The sequence below is a fragment of the Physeter macrocephalus genome, chromosome 21 (assembly GCF_002837175.3).
Source record: "Physeter macrocephalus isolate SW-GA chromosome 21, ASM283717v5, whole genome shotgun sequence".
In the NCBI taxonomy this organism is placed as follows: Eukaryota; Metazoa; Chordata; class Mammalia; order Artiodactyla; family Physeteridae; genus Physeter; species Physeter macrocephalus.
Window position 1 is genome coordinate 97,180,936 of NC_041234.1, and position 20,112 is coordinate 97,201,047.

The 20,112-nt window shown below is 40.3% G+C and overlaps 1 protein-coding gene across 14 annotated transcripts in view; it reads right to left on the minus strand.

The window, feature by feature from the left end:
* The window catches only part of TENM1 (teneurin transmembrane protein 1), an 813,855-nt gene that overhangs the window by 160,620 nt on the left and 633,123 nt on the right, over positions 1–20,112 (minus strand). For all 14 annotated transcript variants that reach the window (XM_028482674.2, XM_028482672.2, XM_028482671.2 and 11 more), the window contains one exon: positions 16,175–16,391. In XM_028482674.2, coding sequence (XP_028338475.1) covers positions 16,175–16,391 — 217 coding nt within the window. The remainder of the gene's footprint in view (positions 1–16,174; positions 16,392–20,112) is intronic.

Genomic DNA, 20,112 nt, shown 5'->3' on the forward strand with positions numbered 1-20,112 from the left:
ACGAGCCCGTGTCCCCTGCATCGGCAGGCGGACTCTCAACCACTGCGCCACCAGGGAAGCCCGGTTGGGCAAATTTTAACAGTTAAAGTCTGCAAAAGAGACGTGGTCCCTGACTATATAGCACCATGTTTCTCTGGCCTGATTGAAATAAAATATTTCAGGAGATTTTCCCTTTAAACAAACGAGTTTCATCTTTGCCAAATAAGGGGATTCCATTAGACTAGCCCTTAACAGAGCTGTCTCCCAGGGACATAGTCCACTAAAACGAGTATACTTTCAGCTCTAGCTTGGCCAACAAGTTGTAACAAAGTTTAGGAGCTTGGCAGTTAAGAAGGCCCAGGGGCAACCCCCAAGCACAGATTTTTCACTTGTCTGCTGTTATTGGGGTTGGGGGGAAGGGGCCTCACCAGACTCCAGTCCTAGCCTTGGCAGCCCTGAGCTCTAGAACGTGCATTTTATAGCTGGAGCTGGTAGGGTTGAAGAGGTTGGGCAGGGTCAATGATTTTTCCTAGGGCATTAATGTCATTTTTTTCACCAAGTGAGATTCAGGGTATCCAGGCAAGCTCAATCTTGGATTAAAAGGGGCCATGTGATTTGAGCAAACATGACTTTCCAAAGTAACCATAATAATTCCACCCTGGCATTACACATTCTTTCAATCAGCAAGTCAAGGCAATGTGTCTAAAGGCTCTTGGCCACAAAGATCGCTCAAGAAAAAAAAAAAAAAAACTGTGAAAAAGCAAACGACAGTTACCAGCCAAAGCCTGTGTTATATGTTATAGCCAATAAACATCACTACTAAATTCTACTGCAGTCAGAGGAACTGGGATATGTTATACTGATAGGATTTATCCTGCATCACCTAAAGCCTTCCCCCAACACAAACTATAAGCCATTAAGTACCGCACAAAGCTAAGCTAGTGTAATTGTTGCTATCAGTGTCTTTATTGAGCTCTTCAGACCGACATTCCTAGTTCTGACATGAATTCTGTAAATAATGGTTCTGAATGGCATGCAAATGGCACACAGGCACGTGCTTTGCCTTGTCTGATTCTTCCAGTTCCTTTTTGGGGAGATTTTGAAATTGTGAGATTTTGAAATCCCATTTGTTCTAATAGAGAAGATATTTGAAAGTCACCGAGTTCTGGATTTTGAACTAATCCTGACAGATCTGGTCCCTGGTTCTAAATCCAATGTAACAAGACATGAAAAGAGAAGGATGTCTCTAGTTTTATACAGTAACATTTCGAAGGTCTTTACAAAGCAAAATTTGACAAACTGGGTATAGATTAAGTAGAAACCAGCTGAGAAAATCTCCTGCAAACTACATAAGCATCAGAGCCAGAGGGGCTGAGAAGAGACGTGCATTAGTGAGGCCACCTTCATTTGAAGATCAGTTCAACATTGCTTCCTGAGCCCTATGTGCTGATGGCTTTTGCGGGGGGTGTGGTAGGGGGTAATTGTGAACTTGCCAAGGCTTTACCAGTTAACAAGGTGGGCTTTTCAACAATGATGCCTACTTAGGTGGTCACTGATTCCCTATTGGCAAGGCAATTCTACACGCGCTTATTTTATTTGTTCACATTAATCTAGACATTGTGTCTTCCCACAGCTGTACTAGGCTCAATTATTTTTGTTTTTATTTTGTCAAGCCTAGTTGACATTATTTGCTCATATTTTATGACAGACACAGACCTGTCTCTTCTCTTTGCTGCTCTTTTATTTTCTATACAGCTTATATTTATGAAGGATCCAGGCTGGTGAGTGAGAGTCTCATAAAAGTCATCATTATTCTGTGCACTTCTCTTGTATTCTTCTCTTCCTTCATTCTGTATCTCATTCTGAGTAGACTTGTCTTTTGACTCCTCTGCTCTTTAATATTCCTCATATTTTATGAAGCACACTGATTTGTGTGATAACGACTCATCAAAGTCATCATTATTCAAGACATTGTCTACCTGTTCTTCTCATTCATTTCACTCATCATTCATAAATAATGTGCAGACTTGTCTTTCAACTCCCCTACTTTTTTATTCCTCATATTTTATGATCCACACCAACTTACAGCATATGATAAAGCCCCATAAAACTTATTTTACATTTATCACCATTGAACTCTCTTTGTAACATATTAAACTTTAAATGTTCTAAGATTCCCTGTATCTTGCTGCATTTGCTTCCATTATTTACACACTCCATGTCATCCATTTTTCACAAGAATAACTCTTAGCTCCTTTCATTCCTGGGTTAGTAGTACTTACTATAATCTTTGACCAACCTCAGTCACCCTGCGTCAGTATAAGTTGTCTAAATTTCGGGACAGTATTATTCTTTTTTAACTGGCAGTAATTTGGATTGGCACTGCATGCAGAAACCTAGGAAAAATATCTTCTCAGGCAAACTCTCCATTTCAAAAAGAATGCTCTCAAGTCTGCTCGCTTCCCCAGGCTCCAGATGGCCCTTAGGGAACCTTCAGATATAGTCTTGGCAGATATGGTGTATTGTGCCACTTCGTACAGCACAACTGCCACTTTGTGCGCTCCAGCTTCTAAACTCAATTTTCTTCATAATTGTGGGTGGTAGCCTTGTATCTGCTTTATTTTTCCTGATTTACACAACCACTAAAATATACTTTCTCCCCCATGTATATAATCTGTTTGTTTATGTTTCCAATATCCAAGGCGGCCTGCATAATTCACCTTTTTCCTAGGTTAGATCCTTGCTGAAGTAGTGAGGCGTCTATGGCTGGGGTCTGTCTTCAGTAATCCCACAATCCTACTTTCCGTGTTTTTTGTCATGCCCAATTGCGGTGCCTCCCTGTTTCCTGTCCGGCTTCTTCAAATCGCCCTTTAAGTGAGGCAGTCATACTTGGCCCGTCCTTGGTCTGTCCTGAGGAAACATCTTGAACTCTTAAACTTTTGTCACATGAAAAAGTTCAACGTGGGTCCTAAACCTTTAAGGACCTGTCTTTTCCTGAAACTTTTTCAATTAAATAATATACGGAACTCTTCTGAACCTTTCAAACTAGATTAGAGAAGCTACTGTCTGGACTATCATGAAGCTGACCCTGCACATGTGTATAGCAAGGTATGTGCCCAGTGTGACTGTCTCTTGTGTTGGTTGTGTGTGTGTGTTTGTGTACTCTCAATGGCTGGTACTGCATGCTTTCCATCTTTGTCCGGGGCTCTCCTTCTTTGATCCACAGACTTGGATGGGATATTTTGCTTCCTTGAACCTCTAAAAACAAGGACTTGTTAGAGCAAGATAACTTGAACTTGGATGAACGTGTCCAATGTGACTTTAAAAACGTGTATGGGGAAGATCACCCCTCACAAGTGTCTCTTTTCTTGTTCTCTGGATAATACAGGCCAAGCTGTCTACCTGCTGTCACTATGCTAAAGCAGCAACCTCAGAGGAACCGCTTCTCCCTTTAACTAAGTGCTGAATCCTCTAGGTGTTTGGAGCTTGGTCTGAAGAACAGGGCATCTTGGGAAAGGCAAGTCAGAGTACACTTTACCGAGAGCCTTATTTAACTAACAAGCTGCTTGTTAGTTCTGATGCAAAAGGTCTAATTCATTCTGTATTTGCTATTTTCGTGGCATAGTCAAATCATCCCTAGCCTTCAACAAATTCTTGGTTTCATTTTCCTCTTCCCTTCTTTGTTGTCTTTTGTCTTTGGTGTCAAATTTCCAATATTCATTCAACACGTCAGGCAAAAATCATTAACCTCAAGCACAAAAGTTGGTTTGAAAAACAAGGCTGAAAACTAAATTGCTGAAAGAAGATGTAATTTACTGCATGGTATTTCTGATTAAAATCTTTCGTAGGGAAAATGAGGCTCAAGGGCTCGGGAAGTTATAGCTATTTGCTTTTGTTGCTAACAGGAGCATAAGCAACCTTTGAAGGGTAACATTCAAAATCAAGGACCTGGCCAGCAGGGGATCTAGCAGCAGGTGGACAGGTTAGGTTGTTTTTTCCACAGGAACAGATGAAATCCTTTCCACAGCTGACAGCTCTGGTCAAGAGATAGCATTGAGAAGGACTGGGCTGAGAGAGGCTATGTGAATCCTCTGCTCAGTGGCGTTGGAATCCTGCCCTGTAAATTCCTCTATGAGTTGTCAGTCGGTTCAAATCTCCAAGGGACACGAACCTGCTGCATATGAGGTGTGGTTTCATGGTTCTCCTGCCATCTCCTCCGCGGGCTTATTATACCGTAACGTTCCACAGCTGTAGATTGTGTCATTTGGGCTAAATCACTGCTGCTTCTGGGGGCGCTACTGGAATGCAAATACCTCTGAGCGGTTGGGACAAAGGGCTTATGATGCCCTCTTATCCACCGTTGGCACACAATGAATAAAGGATCTTCTTTTAAGAGTGTAATTTTGGGACTGTAGTATTGGTCCTCAGTCCTTTCTGGTTATCTTTCTCTCGTATAACACCAGTGACTCTCAAACTTGATCATGCACCAGAATCACCTGGAAGGCTTGTTAAAACACAGACTGCTGGGCCTGCCCTCCAGAGTTTCTGATTCACAGGTCTGGAGTGGGGCCTGAGAATTTGCATTTCTTGCAAGTTCCCAGGTGATGTTGATGCTGCCAAAGACGGAACTTTAGGGAAAGCAAAAACAGTATATACTCAGCCAATTAAGGTGTACGATCTCCTGAGGAAGGAGCCAGGAGGCGTAAACCACACGTATAAAGGCAGGCAAGTCACCAACTGGTTCACAATCTCACCATTATGAAATCTGAGGCGTGAATTTTTAATACTTCCATACAAACCTCTGGAATAGGGTTTGCAAAACTGCAGTTTGGGGAGTCATGTTGAAACTGTCATGACAAAGTGGTGGTTGGATTACAAGATGAACTGTAGGATCCCTTCAAACCCAGAGATTATGAAATGGAAAAATATGTCGTAACCTGATTTATCTGTCCCAAATAAATGTTAATTTCTTCCCCAGCCCTATTATTCTCATACCTGTGCTATCGCACTTGTCATAGCCTGTCTTGGATGAGCATTATATAGGTCTGTCTTTCTTATTAGATAGTCACTCCAGGGTAAGGATGGTAAGATTTTCCTCTGTCCTTCCCAGTGCCTGGTGTACACAGCATGTGCTCAAGAAAGCTCCGTCGAATTTCAACTCAAATATTTTTATATGAAGTTGTAAAATACTTCCAGCCTATCCCACAGCACTACTTCAAGGGTTTCAGAGACCACTTTGAGGTTCCTGTGTCACAGTTCATTTATTAGAAGCCAGCATTCTGGATTGTGAATTACGACCTTCTCATCATGAGAGTTTTGTCTGATAATTGACTACTTCAGGGAATTAAATAGTACCCCTGTGATTGGAAAGAATGAATGAATAGTCCTCCTCAAATGCTTAATTTATGAACACTAACCCCATTATTCCTTTATATACAACCATGTAATTACAATTTGGTATTTCATAACTCAAATACATTTGAGGGTTCTAATATTCAGATATCTTGGGGGTTTCCACACATCACATGCTAGTTTTTTTTTTTGACGTATGTTATCTAAGCTGGTACAGTACCATGAAAACATTTACTTCTATAGCATAAACCTGTTTTCATGTTCTGAAAATGTGAATGCAGTGAATGTTCATATGCAAACCCAATAAAATCTCATTAGTTTTTAGTTAAATAGAGCAGGCTGATTTCATCCTACTCAGTTGGTCACTAGCCCAAATAAATAATACCTACCAAATGGGTAACATTAAAAGCAGCTGGGAGCATTACCCATCAACATTCTAGGACTTTGGGAAAGGTGGTGCTATTGCAAATGCAGATAGCTTTTTAAGCAGAATTATTTTCCTCATGGCTAGTGATGTTTCAAGTAAAACAAAATGGGGGCACTCACCCTGAGGTAGGGTGCCTATTTTCCCATCTGCCCTGGTAATTGCTTGTCAAAAGTAGGCTTGCTTTGGATGCCTGAAATCCCCGAAGTAATGGGAAAAAGATCAAGTGTTTTGAAGCAATAGGAAAACTGACAACACAGTCACATTTTCAGGACTGCAGAAGTGCCAGTTTGCTTCATTTAGACACATGATTATTTTTGTCCAGAATTTGAATCCTGAAATATTTGCCCTGGAAGCCCTTGCAACTCTTGAATAGTCTCAAGTTTTATTTTATTTTTTTGGTTGGTTTGTTTTTGTCCTGTTTTCCACATTACTCAAATGGTTTATCTTGTAATCAGCCTTATGGGGTTTTGTTAACCTCATTAACCTTTCCTGTCACTTCTCTGGGAACCTGCCCTTCAAATAATGGATAGTCATTAAATACAGGGCAAGTCTGTCTTGTTGGCTATAGTCTGGCCATGGATTACTCTTCCCTCCAGGAGGAAAAAGTGTGGCCTAACTGTTCACGCCAGTTCTAGCTCTGGCTTGTTAATAATCATCCATGTGACTTTTCCTAAGAAATGGGAATACTCTCAGCCTCCTTTGTTCCTTCAGGAAAGTGAGTGATAGTTCTTCCCTGTCTTATCCCCAGTCAATTCACAAAGACGCTGTAACAGTAAAGTAACCCAGTAAAGTGATTGTCTTTTGAACTGGACCTTTCAAATTATATTCTATTATGTACCCTATATATATAAAGAATATATATATATATATATATATATATATATATATATGTGTGTGTGTGTTTGTATAAATAAGATATTAAGCACTTACTGTGAGTCAGGTACCATGCCAGGCACTTTCCTTATTTTATTTCACTTACCATCAATATAACCCTGAGTAGGTACTACTATTAGCCTGTTTTAAAAAATGAGGAAACACATTCAGAGGGGTTAAAAAAATTGCTCAAGATAACACAGCTAGTAAGCGGAAGAAATGGTGGACGTCTTTTGACCTGGACTCTAAATGGCCTAAGCTGTAGATTTTTTTAGTCAAGACGTAAATAATGGGGCTACAGATGAAAAGAAAGTGCTCACCCACAAAGATGGCGCTATCCATAGGATGTCACTACTTTGTAGACATTTACCAGCTGCTGAGCACTTTCTACGTGCAGGGTGTATGGTGGAGATGCACCACAAGATGTCATTCGTTCTTTCTCCCTAGACTTGCATTGACTCTGCCCTCTCCAGGGACAAGATAAGATGACAGAACTAGCTAGTCACTGCAAGCAAATCGTATGGCTGAGAAGTAGGTATTAAGGATTTGAGCCTTTCGAATTTCAATCCTAATTGAGCAGTAAGTAAGATACATAAAATATTAGAAGACACCTATTCACACTGAGATAAGCTGTAGACAGCTACTGGTATTACTAATCACTATTATTAAGTACCTCAGAACATCTGAGTTTCAAAATATCACAAATAATCAATTGAACAGCTTTTGAAAGATTTGTGCTCAGATTTCTTTGCCCAAGAGCATTTGCAAAGAAGTGAAAGTCACACATTCTTTCTTTTTTGGTACCTTTAGATGTTGACTGCTGATTTCAGGAGCTAGTCAGCACTATAAATCTTGGAACCTTCAGCACTTTGTAAGTTTTTAAATGTGTCTTGAACATGTTTCCTGAACTTTAGCATTAGACAAAATAGTTGTCTGAAAATCAGGAGGTCCCATCTTCAAACACGTAACACCTTTCACATAAACGAGATCAAAGTGCTTTATTAGCAAGTAGCAGCAATCTTACTTCTCACCTGGCACAACTACAGAAGCGACAAGCAAAGGAGGTTGCTTAGGAAAAGCAACATGGGAAGACAGACAGACTCACAAGGAATCATGGCAGAGCCAAACGACTCTTGGGTCCCTTTTCCAAATGTGGGCAGGTTACGTGCAGTGCCTCACTTTAGAAAGAAAGGTGAACACAAGACAGATTTGCAGGTGCTGATGCCTTAGAAAGAGCTTCCCCCAGTCCTTAGTTTATTCAATTTATTCAGCAATTGTTGCATTGTGTGTTTATCAACCCCTAGTTGTGTACCTGGTATAATGTCTTTCACATTCTTAAGATTAAAAATACACAAAGATTTGCCACTAGTAAGTATACTTGGAGGTCCTTAACTACTAGATTCATGAAAAAGTTAAACACAAAGCATATGAATCCCAATTTGTTCCTCAGCAAAATTATGAGTGATTAGGTACAGACCTTCTGGGGGATACCTGTACATAGACTGTGAATGTTAACTCAATGAATGCTTTAATATTGTAATAACATTGCATTTCCTTATAAATATTCTAAAATATAAGCTTTCCTTACCTCTTCTTTTTCATAATTCCAAATCAGGATGTGGTTTCTACGTATCTGATTTCTTTTAGGGTCAACACTAACTGGTGACAATCTGCTATTTTTAAAAATTCTTTTCATGACTTAAATGGTTGAGGGCTGTTGCTGATTTTCTCTTTCAGAGGCCATTCAGTTTGTCTGAGGTATTCAGTTTTTCTCAATGTATTCCTGAAGGACAGGCACCCCATCCATTTATCAGTAAAACCTGGTACAATAACCAGTATGTAGTAATTCCTTGAGAAAGGTTTGTTCTACCTTTCTGTTTCAAACAATGCCACAGAATCTTGATTCAGTGGGCCCTAAAAGTGACAGCCAGGCTCTGGATTGTGTGATAAGCTGCTGCAGAAGGGTCCAGGTGGCAGGAAACATTCTTGCCAAGATCATCTAACATACAGATGAATGCTATGAGCTCTCTGCTCTAGTGTCATCTGCCCAGAGAGGATTTCCCGGACCACTCTGTCTAAAATGGTCACTCTTTGTCCCTAAATTTTCTTTATCTCGTTTGACAGTACTTATATCTACCTGACATTTACCTTTTTCATTATTGTCAGTTTTCCTCACTAGACTGTGTGGGGAAGGCAATTTGTCTGCTGTAGGCCAGAGCCTAGGACAGTGCCATCACGTGAACCAAGTAAACACTGCCATGTTCATCAATCTCAAGAGTGAAATGATTGATCTTCCCCAATGTGGATTATCTTGAAAGAAACTGTAGGATCTATCATTACAAATGACGCCAAAGTGTGGTTAAATGGGAATTTTTTCAGTGTGGTAAATGGGAATTTTTTTGGATGATTGTTTTTTCCCCTTGAAGTCATCTGTTTAACACAAACATTTCAAACTGTACTAAAATTGTTTATAGGCCCAGATGTCAAAGGGTGAAACTTCCTGCAAATAGTTAAGCTGCTCACCGTCCAAATAAGCTTTGTATTTTTTTTTTTTGCAAGTCATCTAAGAGTCTCCTCAAGCTCACCTGAGTCAATTCGTCCCATCCCTGAGTTTCTGCTGAAAACTTCCAGGTCAGTGTCACTTCTGTAATTGTTTAATGACTTTGTCTCATTTGCTAGAATACCTTGCCTTACCTCCATTACGGCTACCTGACTGCTTCGTCAAAGCAGTCGAATTTGGGACCCTGAGTTGATGAACCCCAAGCTCCCTGATGTTCCATTATCCACAGAATTTATTGCAATTTGTAATTCATTTAATTCTTTATGTATCTACTTGATGTTTTGACTGCTTCCACCACTAGAATGTAAAGGGAGTTCTGTGAATAAGGGGACTCTGTTTCTTTTGTTTACCTCCATCTGCACAGTTCCTGGCACAGAGTGGGTGACTCAAGAAATATCTGTTGAATAAATGAGTGAATACATATCCTCATCACTTTATAAAAATGAGTTGATAGGAGGATATTAGATTACATTAGAGACAGCAGAGGACTTTGGTATCTCTTGTAGAGAAATGTAAAGTTCTCCGTTACTCTGGAAATACTAAAATTTCAATAAAATGTACATTTAAAAAAACAGTAATTTGTATCTGTCAAGTATGGTTATTCTTAAGTCTTCATCAAATCCGAGATCAACAGCAATGATCATCTTCCTGCAACCTTCGCCTTAACCTCATTCTTGATTTAATAACTCATTTTGCCATTCACAGGATTTCAAATATGGTATACGTTCCCAGATCAATTAAGTGCAGAAAGGCATATTTTATTAAAGAAGTTATGTTAGTAATCATGGCTGTTGCCAGGTATCATGAATAATCAGGTGCATGAATCAAGATCTCATTATTGAATGGGGTATCGTAAAGGAAGGGAAGGACTTGGACTTGGGTAGGTAAAGAGTTTGCCAAGAATGCCAAGCTCAAGGCATTTGTGGTACCTCAATTTGTTTTGGGGTGCTTGTCTTTGGTTTTCTCATGAGCTGGAACACCAAAGTGAGCCAGTTCACAGCAGTATTCCTACTGACTTCCTGATATTGCTCCTTATTTTCTAATTTTTTCTTGGTTTCAAGTTTTGATTATCTAGCCCACTGAAGGCAGAGAGGATTATTGATGCTCACACAAAGTTATAAATGATGTCATTTATGGACAGGCTCTGGCAGTGGTGGAATGTCTCATAAGTTAAAAAAAAAGAGTAATTACTTTGCTACTGTTATATAATCACCTCATCTTTTATGAATTTGTTCCTGTGCTATTTGGAGAACAGTAATCTTACCTTTAGGCTGCTTCTACATTTGGGAATTGACTTATTTGAGGTCCTAATATCATCTGTGTGTTCTAGGCAACCAAAAAGAGTTTTTCATTAGCAAATATGAGAAGAGCACTTCAATATCACCACCACTAAGCCACTCACTCATTCACTCATTTTCTTACCAATTTTCTGCCAGATGCTGTGTTTGGATCTGGGGATACAGTGGTATGGTAGATTAAGGATGGCCACAAATTCTTTGACACTTCTCTCCGCTAGAGGTAGGATTTATGACCCTCCCTTTGAATCTGGACAAGCTCTGTGACTAATTTGATAAACAGTATATAACACAAGGGACACTGGGACAATTTCTGGACCCAGGCCTTAAGAGACTGGCATCTTGTTGTTTCCTGTCTCTTGGGACGCTCCCTCTTGGGAGCCCTGAGCCACCATATAAGAGCTCTGACAAACTCGAGACTGGCTGCCATGCCCATAGGAAACCCAAGTAGAGAGGCTGTAGGTAGAAAGAGGGATTGATTCCTGGCTGCTGTCCAGCTGTTCCAGCCCCCAGCTATTTGAGTTATCTCAGCTGAGAGCCCAAATATCATGGAGAAAAGACAAGTCACCCTGGCCATACCCTGTCTGAGTTTCTTTCTTTTTTCCCTGCCCGGGAAAAGAAAAGAAAAGTATTTCTTTTCTTTTTTCTGACCCACAGAATCATGAAATGTAATCATAATAAATTGCTTTAATCCATTATGTTTTGGAGTAGTTTGCTACACAGTGATAGATAATCAAAACAGGGAGAGAACAAATCAGACTGGATCCTTGTCCTCAAAGAACTTAGATTTTAGCAATGAGGACAGTTCAGAACTTAAATACTGCACATCCCAGTGTGTGAGCAAGAAATTGAAATACAGCAACTTCACAGAAAGTTAGCACTAGAAGAAACCTATCACCCTGCTCAACCTCTTCATTTTGTAGCGTGTTAACAGTGCTGTTATGTGCTTAGTGCTGGATTAAGTTTGGTCCCAACTCTAGAACTTTTCAACTAAGGCTAGGGATCCCACCAGGAGCAGGCATAAGAGGCAGCCACAACCACACCCAGCAGCATCGCTGCAAAGTTTTAGATCTTTAAATTGTTCTTAAAACTTACTCGAAGGGACAAACGATCGTCAAATGCCTCTCAACATACCCATCTTTCTCACAGAAAGTGGACATTTTGCTTCTACTATGGTGGGACCTGGGGGTTTATTACTCTAAGATGTGAGGAAGAACGCACACCAACTTATTCCTGAGGTGCCCACAGATCCCCCAGTGAACTAAGGGGGGAAGTATCCTTCCATTAATGTGGTTTTTTAGGCTTCTGTTCGGTCACTTTTTTTCTCTTTTTAAACCAACACAGCAAAGGTTCAAAAATTAAGTAAAGCGTTAAGACTGGATTTTTGAAGACTCTCAGGGAAACAGATCAGAAAGAATAAAACGAACACTGTGGCCTTTCCATGAAAAGCTATAGAAGCTGTGTAGTCCAGAGGTTATGAACTCAAAGGCAAGCAGGCCCAGGCAGGACCTTAAAAGTGAGGGAAGTGAGTCAGATGCAAGGGAAGCAGTGAATGGTGAGCTACAGAGGCATGTCATAGTCATTCCAGAGGGGTAACTGGCCCTCAGCTCTGGATGGCCTCTACCAGAGATGTCAAACTTTGTCAATTTTCTAGAGAAGGAAGACATTCCAATTTTTATGTTAGATCTCTTAGTTTCTAAATGTTGGGCCAAACAAAATACATCTGTGGGCTGATGTTAAGCAATGCCTGATGTAGACACTTGACATGGATTGATGTGGGGATCAGCCTCTCGTGGCTACAAAACAGACAAATGAGTTTGGCTAGACCTTGCTGTCAGCGGTTGCACTAACCCCGGTAGGATTTTGTTTTTTAAATGCACTTCTCCATTAGTGATGATGAGTGAAATGTCTGGCTTTGCAAATTACTGCTGTCGTTTAGTTTAATGTACTCTTTGTTTTTACATATTTATAAAAACCTTTTACATTATTAATAGTGATTAAATGCTTAGACACTGAAGATCAATAATGCTTCTGTTCACCTATTTACATTATTAAAAAGTAATAAGTCATACAGGGCACGTAGAATACGTGGTTTACTTTGTAGTCATGTTTGGAGTCGACTGAAAACAAGAAACTCAGGCTTCGGGGTAAAATGTACTTAAGGAAAAAATGGTAACTGACTTGGGCTTGCTGGAGACTCTACCGTGGGCAAGTGGCACGTTGCCAGTGACATTACACCATCAGGGGCACGGGAGGTCTACGTTCCATGTGCTTTCACATGCCAGCGCAGCAAACTCAGAACAAGAAAGGCTCGTCTCACTTGGATGCACAAGGATGCACAGTTATTTAACCTTTATCTGTCCTTGCAACAGTCAGTCACCTATATGCCACCATCTTTAGCTCAAAGGCCTCTGATGGTGGCAACACTCAGCAGCAAGTCCTCCGTGCAGGTCACATTTTGCCAGTAGGCAAATGAGCCCCTTGGCAATGCCTTCTTCATACTCAGCTATCACTCAATTATGTGGCAAAAGCCAAAGAGGAGAAGGGTTCCCCTGATTATAGTACCTAAGTGTTCTAGATCTGTCTGAGGAGAGCAACCCCACAGTCACAGATGGCTAAGGGTCATAAGTCTTCAGCAGAGCTTTCTAAGTAGCCAAAGTGGCTCAGCATAGTGGTTTAGACGTCAGGCTCTCAGTGTGAATCGGCTTGGTTTCAAATCCTGGCTCTGACACTCACTGGTTGTGACCTTGGGCAAGTGACTCACTTGAAATCTCAGTTCTTGTTTTCTCACCTCAAAAGTGGGGATCATAATGGTGCCCACCATATCGGGTTTTTGAAAGGATTAAATGAGATAACACATGTAAAAGCTTAGTAAGAGACCTGACACATAAGGAGTGGTTAATAACAATTTACACGTAGCCAAAGGCCTGTTTTACCAGTTGTTCAAAAGTGTTCTTCTACCAAGAAGCTCATTACCATTGACTCGGAGTTTGTAAATTATGTCTCTGAAATGTGTTAAAATGAGCGGGATTTTACAATATCACTCAGTTTCTAAGTTTCTTGTGTTAACCCAGATGTCATTCATCCAGTATAAATGAGATCTGAGTCACTAGGCTCATCTAAAGACAAGTTGAAATGGGGCAGCAGTGGTACAACAGAAAGATTACAAGAGTTGCTACAATACAAGCTTGCTGGCTGTGTGATGTTGGGCAAGTTATTTAATGTCTCTGAAGCTCAATTCCCTCATATATAAAATGCACCACGACAATACCTACTTCACAGGGGTACTGTGAGGATAAGATGAAATAATGTATGTTTGACAGCTGCACAAACTAAAAAGTACTGTGGAGATGTAAGAGCTTGTACCTATTATTACTTATACTCTACGTGATCAGAATTGGATTGATTTTATCCAGAGACAACCCGAATAACACTGCATGCATTGATTTTTTTTAAAGGAAATATAGTTACATTGCTTGTCCTCAACTGTTTCCCTTGGAAAAGGCCTGCACCTTTTCTGACAGATTAGACATGTGTGTCAGAGCGGAGACCACTGGATGAAGGAGCCCGTCGTTCTGAATTCAAATGTGACTTACAGAGCCAAATGATAACCTGGAGCTTTTTACAAAAGAATGAGGAAAACTCAATCAAGCCAGGAGGAGGAGAAGGGCATTAAGTACCACCAGTAATAGGCTTGTTCGCTCTGTGAGGGGCTGGCAATGCTGCCGAAGCCTGAAGCTGAACCGCAGGAGCTGGAGTTTCTTCTCTTCACTTTTCTAAGTTTATTGCTCAAACGCCCTCCTCTGGATCACAATGACTTGGTTCCTGTCTCTCTCAGGTCCTGACTTTCTCCCTTTACTTGAGTTCAGTGAGTCATTTAATACATATCTCCGTGTCATGGCGGTGGTTATTTCATTTACCTCTTTTTTTTTCTTTTGGACTGACTTTTCCTTAAACATGAATAATGCTTTTTGTTTCCTTTGTTCCTCTGGTGTGCAATAAGTAAGGCTTCACTATCTCAAGAATTACTTTGACTGCAGCCATTTGAAATTACCCCAGAGTTGTTCATGAGCTGGGGGAAGGCAATACTTCAAAATGGGGATGACTGAGTCTCTTGGGAGAAGGCAGACTTTGACTAAATCCCTTGGCAGAAAAGGCCTTTCTTGTGATGCACTGGCAGTTGGTCTGGGGTTCTGTCAAAGATTTAAAAGGTCAGAACTGCACACAATAAACATCATGAGAAAGTTTTAAGGTTCAATAACAGTTCTAGTGTACAGTCTGTGAGAAGGATGCTGAGTGTTTTAAATTTCCACGCACATCATTTGTTTTCCTTTCCTAGTGTGTACAGGTCAAGATTGAGTTGTGATTTTCTTAGATTATCACTCATATCAATATAAACTCTTGACCGAGTTTTTCTTGGGGCCTGATAACACCCACCAGGATGCAACTGAGTGGGTGGGATGTAGACAGGAACTCCTGGACAAATACTTTCCAAGTTTTTTTTTTTTTAATTTCTGTTTGTCATAATCTAGAAGCTAGTGAAATATGAGAAACAGTCAGAGTGAAGGGAAGAGTTTATATTCCATGCTTGGGGGAATATTTTTCCCTTTCTTCCTTTGGTCCTTGTTGTGTCTGAAGTGAACCTGCAGCTGCCACAGCCATCTTGCTACCAACCTAAGAATGAAGCTTATGCTGAAGATGGTAGAATAGAGAAATGGAAAGGACCTGGGGCCTAGATGATGTTACTGAACCCTTAGGTCAGCCAACCCCTAAACCCAACTGCTGGACTTTCTATTCTGAGAGATAAGCATCCTTATAGTTTAATAACAATATTTAAACATGTGGAATTGTGGTATGAACAAGGCATGAACATTTTTAAGAGATCAGAAATGTTGACTTCAGGGACTTACTTATATCTAGTGCCAATGACTAAAATATATCATTGCTGGGCTTCCCTGGTGGCACAGTGGTTGAGAGTCCGCCTGCCGATGCAGGGGACACGGGTTCGTGCCCCGGTCCGGGAAGATCCCACGTGCCGCGGAGCGGCTGGGCCCGTGAGCCACGGCCGCTGGGCCTGCGCGTCCGGAGCCTGTGCTCCGCAACGGGAGAGGCCACAACAGTGAGAGGCCCGCGTACCGCAAAAAAAACAAAAACAAAACCAAAAAAAAATAAAAATATATATATCATTGCTGAAGATGAAGCTGAGAAGAACAGTGAGCAAATTCATGTTATTACACTTCAAATAAGTAAGTTAGTGTTTTAAAATTTCTTCATCTTATGGGTTGGACTTTGGTCTCAGGTCTTCAGTGACAATTCACGCATTTGAGCTTCCCTAGAAGACAGATTTTCACAAGTCTTGCATTTCACATTGGGACATCAGACTCACCCAACTCTTTCATATGGAAACATTTTACACCATGGAATAAAACTTAAAATTTGGCTTTTGAAATTCAAGAATTTTTCAAGGGATCAATCCAGAAGCTGAACAATAAATTTGTAAATTATACTTCTGTTTTTGTCATTAAAAGCCCCATTTATACTTTACTATGAATAATACACATCATGTGTTTTGTGTGTGTGTGTGTGTGTGTGTGTGTGTGTGTGTGTGTGTGTGTGTGTATCTTCCTTTCACGGTTAAGGAAAAACATGACCACTGTTCATCAAGGAATAGAATAAATACATATATACCTGCTGTCAAATGAGATCTCTGGAGGAATGACATGAGTACTGTCCTTGCCAATGAGGAATTTGATTCGATCATAGAAGAGTCTTGAAGTGTGCTGAGAGAAGAGCGGTTGGCTTTGCTGAATGAGGTCAAGAGGATCTGGTGAGCCTTGGCAGAGAGGACTTACATAACAGTTGCTTTGTTGACAACAATCGGGGTCCACACAGTCAGTCAAACCATCTGAAAAGAAATTTTTGAAATTTAGTGTCAAGAGAAACAACATAGTTAATAACATGCACGAATGGAGAAATATCTAGAATATAGCCAAAGGTAACGGTCCACATTTTGAGTTTAGAATCTATTAAATTCACATGTCTCTCATGAATTATCACCCACTCTGAATTTACATGGCACATCAGTGAAATTCAAACTATTTTGTTCATAAATCTTTCCTGAATCCTCCAGCAGTACTACATTGTTTAGCATTTGAAGAGAGTATTCTGTTAGTTATCACTCTTTTGAAGTTTCTTTCTTCCTCAGCAAGACCATTCCTCCGGGACTGCAACTATTTCTTATAATTTTTTTGAATTTCTCACATCATGTACATTTATGAACACATAATTAACACATGCTTGCCAACCTGAATTTGTATTTTTAAAAAATTCTCCCAATATACTTGTCTATTCCTAATTCCCACAATAGAAGCTGGTATTCTGATGGTGACAAAGTGTCTAAAGCAGGGCAGTGATTTTCAAATGTGTAGTCAATTACCTGGGGAGTTTATTAAATTTGTATATTCTTGAGTCCCGCCTATTGAAGCAGAATTACTTCAGAGCCCAGGATTATGCCATATTTAATCTGAGTGATTCTGAAGCATACTAAATTTTCAGAACCACTTTTTTAGGAACCTGTAGAAGTGACTAGAGCTTACTTGTTCCTAACTTCAGTTATTTGAAGCAAATACTAAGAAATTTCCAGTATATAGTGATGAATGGCTCTCTTTCATTTCCTAGGCCTTCACCATTTACTCCAGACTCCTGAATCCATGGTTGTTCCAACAAATAAATCACATAAAATCTTCATTCTTTGGTAGAGGAATGATGTGGGACACAGGGGTTACAGGAGGAGGGGAGACTGTTGAGAACCTGATATAGCTGTCCCTCGGTATCCGAGGGTGATTGGTCCCAGGACCCCCGTGGATACCCAACTCCAAAGATGCTCAAGTCCCTTATATAAAATGGCACAGTATTTGCACATAACCTACGCATATCCTCTCGTATACTTTAAATCATCTCTAGATTACTTATAGTACCTAATACAACGTAAATACCAGGTACATAGTTGTAAATACAATGTAAATGCTATGTAAATAGTTATGAGGCATCCGCCAAATTAAAGTTTTGCTTTTAGGAACCTTCTGGAATTCTTTTTTTTCCAAGTATTTTTCATCCGTGGTTGGTTGGATCCAAGGATGCAGAACCTGAGGATACGAAGGGCTGACTGTAGGTGCACAACACTGTGTTAGGTGCTTGGGGAAGGAAAGAGGTAAAAAGAACCCTTTCCCTGTTTTTAGGAGCTCAGAACTTAGTAGGAGGAATAGGTGCATAAAGCAGCTGACTCTTACACTAGTTAAACCTGCAATAAGTGTTATAAGAATTGCGTGCAAAGAGAAGGGGTTGGAGTGATTATTTGAGCATATATGGACACTTCATTCCACACCCAATAAGCAAAAAAAAAAAAAAAAAAAAAAAAAAAAGAGAAAAAAGTTAAAGCCCTTCCATGGTCCTTAAAGCAGACCAGTAGCTCTAATTCAGATGTTTAACAAGGGTAGATATAAAGATGCTCATCTTCTTGGCCTGCAGTGGAATAGGGAGGTTCAGATGGATCACCCGCTCCTTAAGGCTGATGATGAAAGTTACTGGCACCGGTTTCATGCAGCTCTTTTTCTCGCTCGCTCTCCTTTACATGGCTGCCCCTGTTGAGCTGGAGGGGGAAGTACCACAGCTGGGGGCAGTGAAAGTCGGGAACACCAAGAGAGCAGGCGTTTGGAACAGTAGCCCTAGGGCACCCTGGAAATATTCTTCCCCATATGAGGTCCTTTCAAATTCCCTGTACCATAGACACTACTTTGATTTAAAATGCAGTTTGCTGCTTTCTGGCCTACCCTGTTTGTTCAGTGTATTTCTGCCCCTGATTTTTACTTCTCTGTATATATATTTCTTTTTCACTGATGAATAACTTTTGTGTGGAGTCGTTTCACTAAGAAGTTCCCTTCTGCTCCCCTCTCTCCCCTCATTCAGCAAATTACATTAACAGATTTTCTATAGATTTTAGATGCCACTATCACCTCTCTCTCCAATACATTGTTCTCAGCCTCCTGTGAGCACATTATCTCTTTACTCTGCCAGTTAAACATCTGGAGGCGCTGGAAAGCTGGCAAAAATATCAATCTGATTAAAACAGTTTTCTGATGTCTGGAATTGATGCATAATATATAAACAATGAAAAACCGCTTTTCAGATGGGCAGTCACCTTTATCTTTCAATTGGCAGCAAATGCAGTAGTAATATCAGATTGGGCATTAAATAAATAAATAGTAATGCCCAAACGATCTTCAAAACCGGATTCTAAAACGAAACACAGAGCCAATTCAAAATTGGGACTCACATTCTCATCTAGTTATGTGCTATAAATTCCAAGTTAATGTTTCATATTCACTAATTGCCTATTATACAGGGCTGACCCTCTAAGACCTCTGTTTTCTGAGAACAGCAAGACTTCTGTTGAATCTAGAAAGGCTGCAGGCGAGCAGACCAATAATGGTATGCAACCCCGAATTATAATTCACAGGTAAGCCCAGTACATGGGCAAAGATCTACTTACCAATTATCACATCGGATAACACTCCATACAGTATGTCTAGACTGTTACAAAGAAGTGCAAATGATATCACACTGCTTGTGTGGGTTTCTTTTTCTCTTTTTCTTTTTTCTTTTCTTTTTTTTTTTTTTGGCTGTTAATGGTTCTTTTATCACCCTGAATTGGAAGCTGTGGCACCCTTGACAGCCAGGCTCAAGGGGTCAGATATGGACATATCAAATGTTAGCTTATTTTACTTTTAGGGCCTGTTCCCTTTAAAGGAATAAAAATAAAAGCTAGCAAAATAAAAGGGAGGTTAAATTGTTTTGAAGGACTAAACAGGGCATTCACTGATCGTAGCTTTGCCAGCCAGTTAGGGACTATGCCAGCTGGCTCAGTTGGGGTTGATGAAGGTCAAGGACACTGGTTTCTTCTGTACATGATCAAGTCACTCACTATTAAACTTTTACCTACTAGATGTATGCCCTTGGTTGAAAGCAGGATTGGACAAGGGAATATGAACAATATAGGGAAAACCCACGTTTTCCTAATCCTTAAAATGGATTTCCAAATATATATCCTCTTAGGGACAGCACCCATATTATCACCTTGATAAAAACGGACAGCTAGTTCCATGGCAGCCTATCCAAAAGGATTTGGCAACACGTATAGATTAGTTAATATTTGTCAGGTATGGCACTAGGTACTTCCGCATGTATTATTTTAACTAAATCTTTGTGACAACCCTGTTAGGTAGACATTCTCATCTCCATTTTACAAATAAAGGAAGGGAAGCTGAATGTGGTTGGAAGAAATATGGGAGTCATATTAACACCCAGTACTCTGATTACAAATCACACGTCCGACATCACCATCCAAGCAGTATGACTAGTACTACTGACCTAGGCTGTAAGACCTCCAAGTGCCTGATCAATGTAGTATTTAGAACACAAGAAGTGGTTAAGGTGAGAGAATCAGACGACTTTGATTCTAATCTTGACTTTGCCACTTACAATGTACACGATCCTGGACGAATCAGTGCAACTCCTGGATTCTCAGTTTCCTCATCTACCAGATGGGATGAGTAGAATTGTTGTAAGGA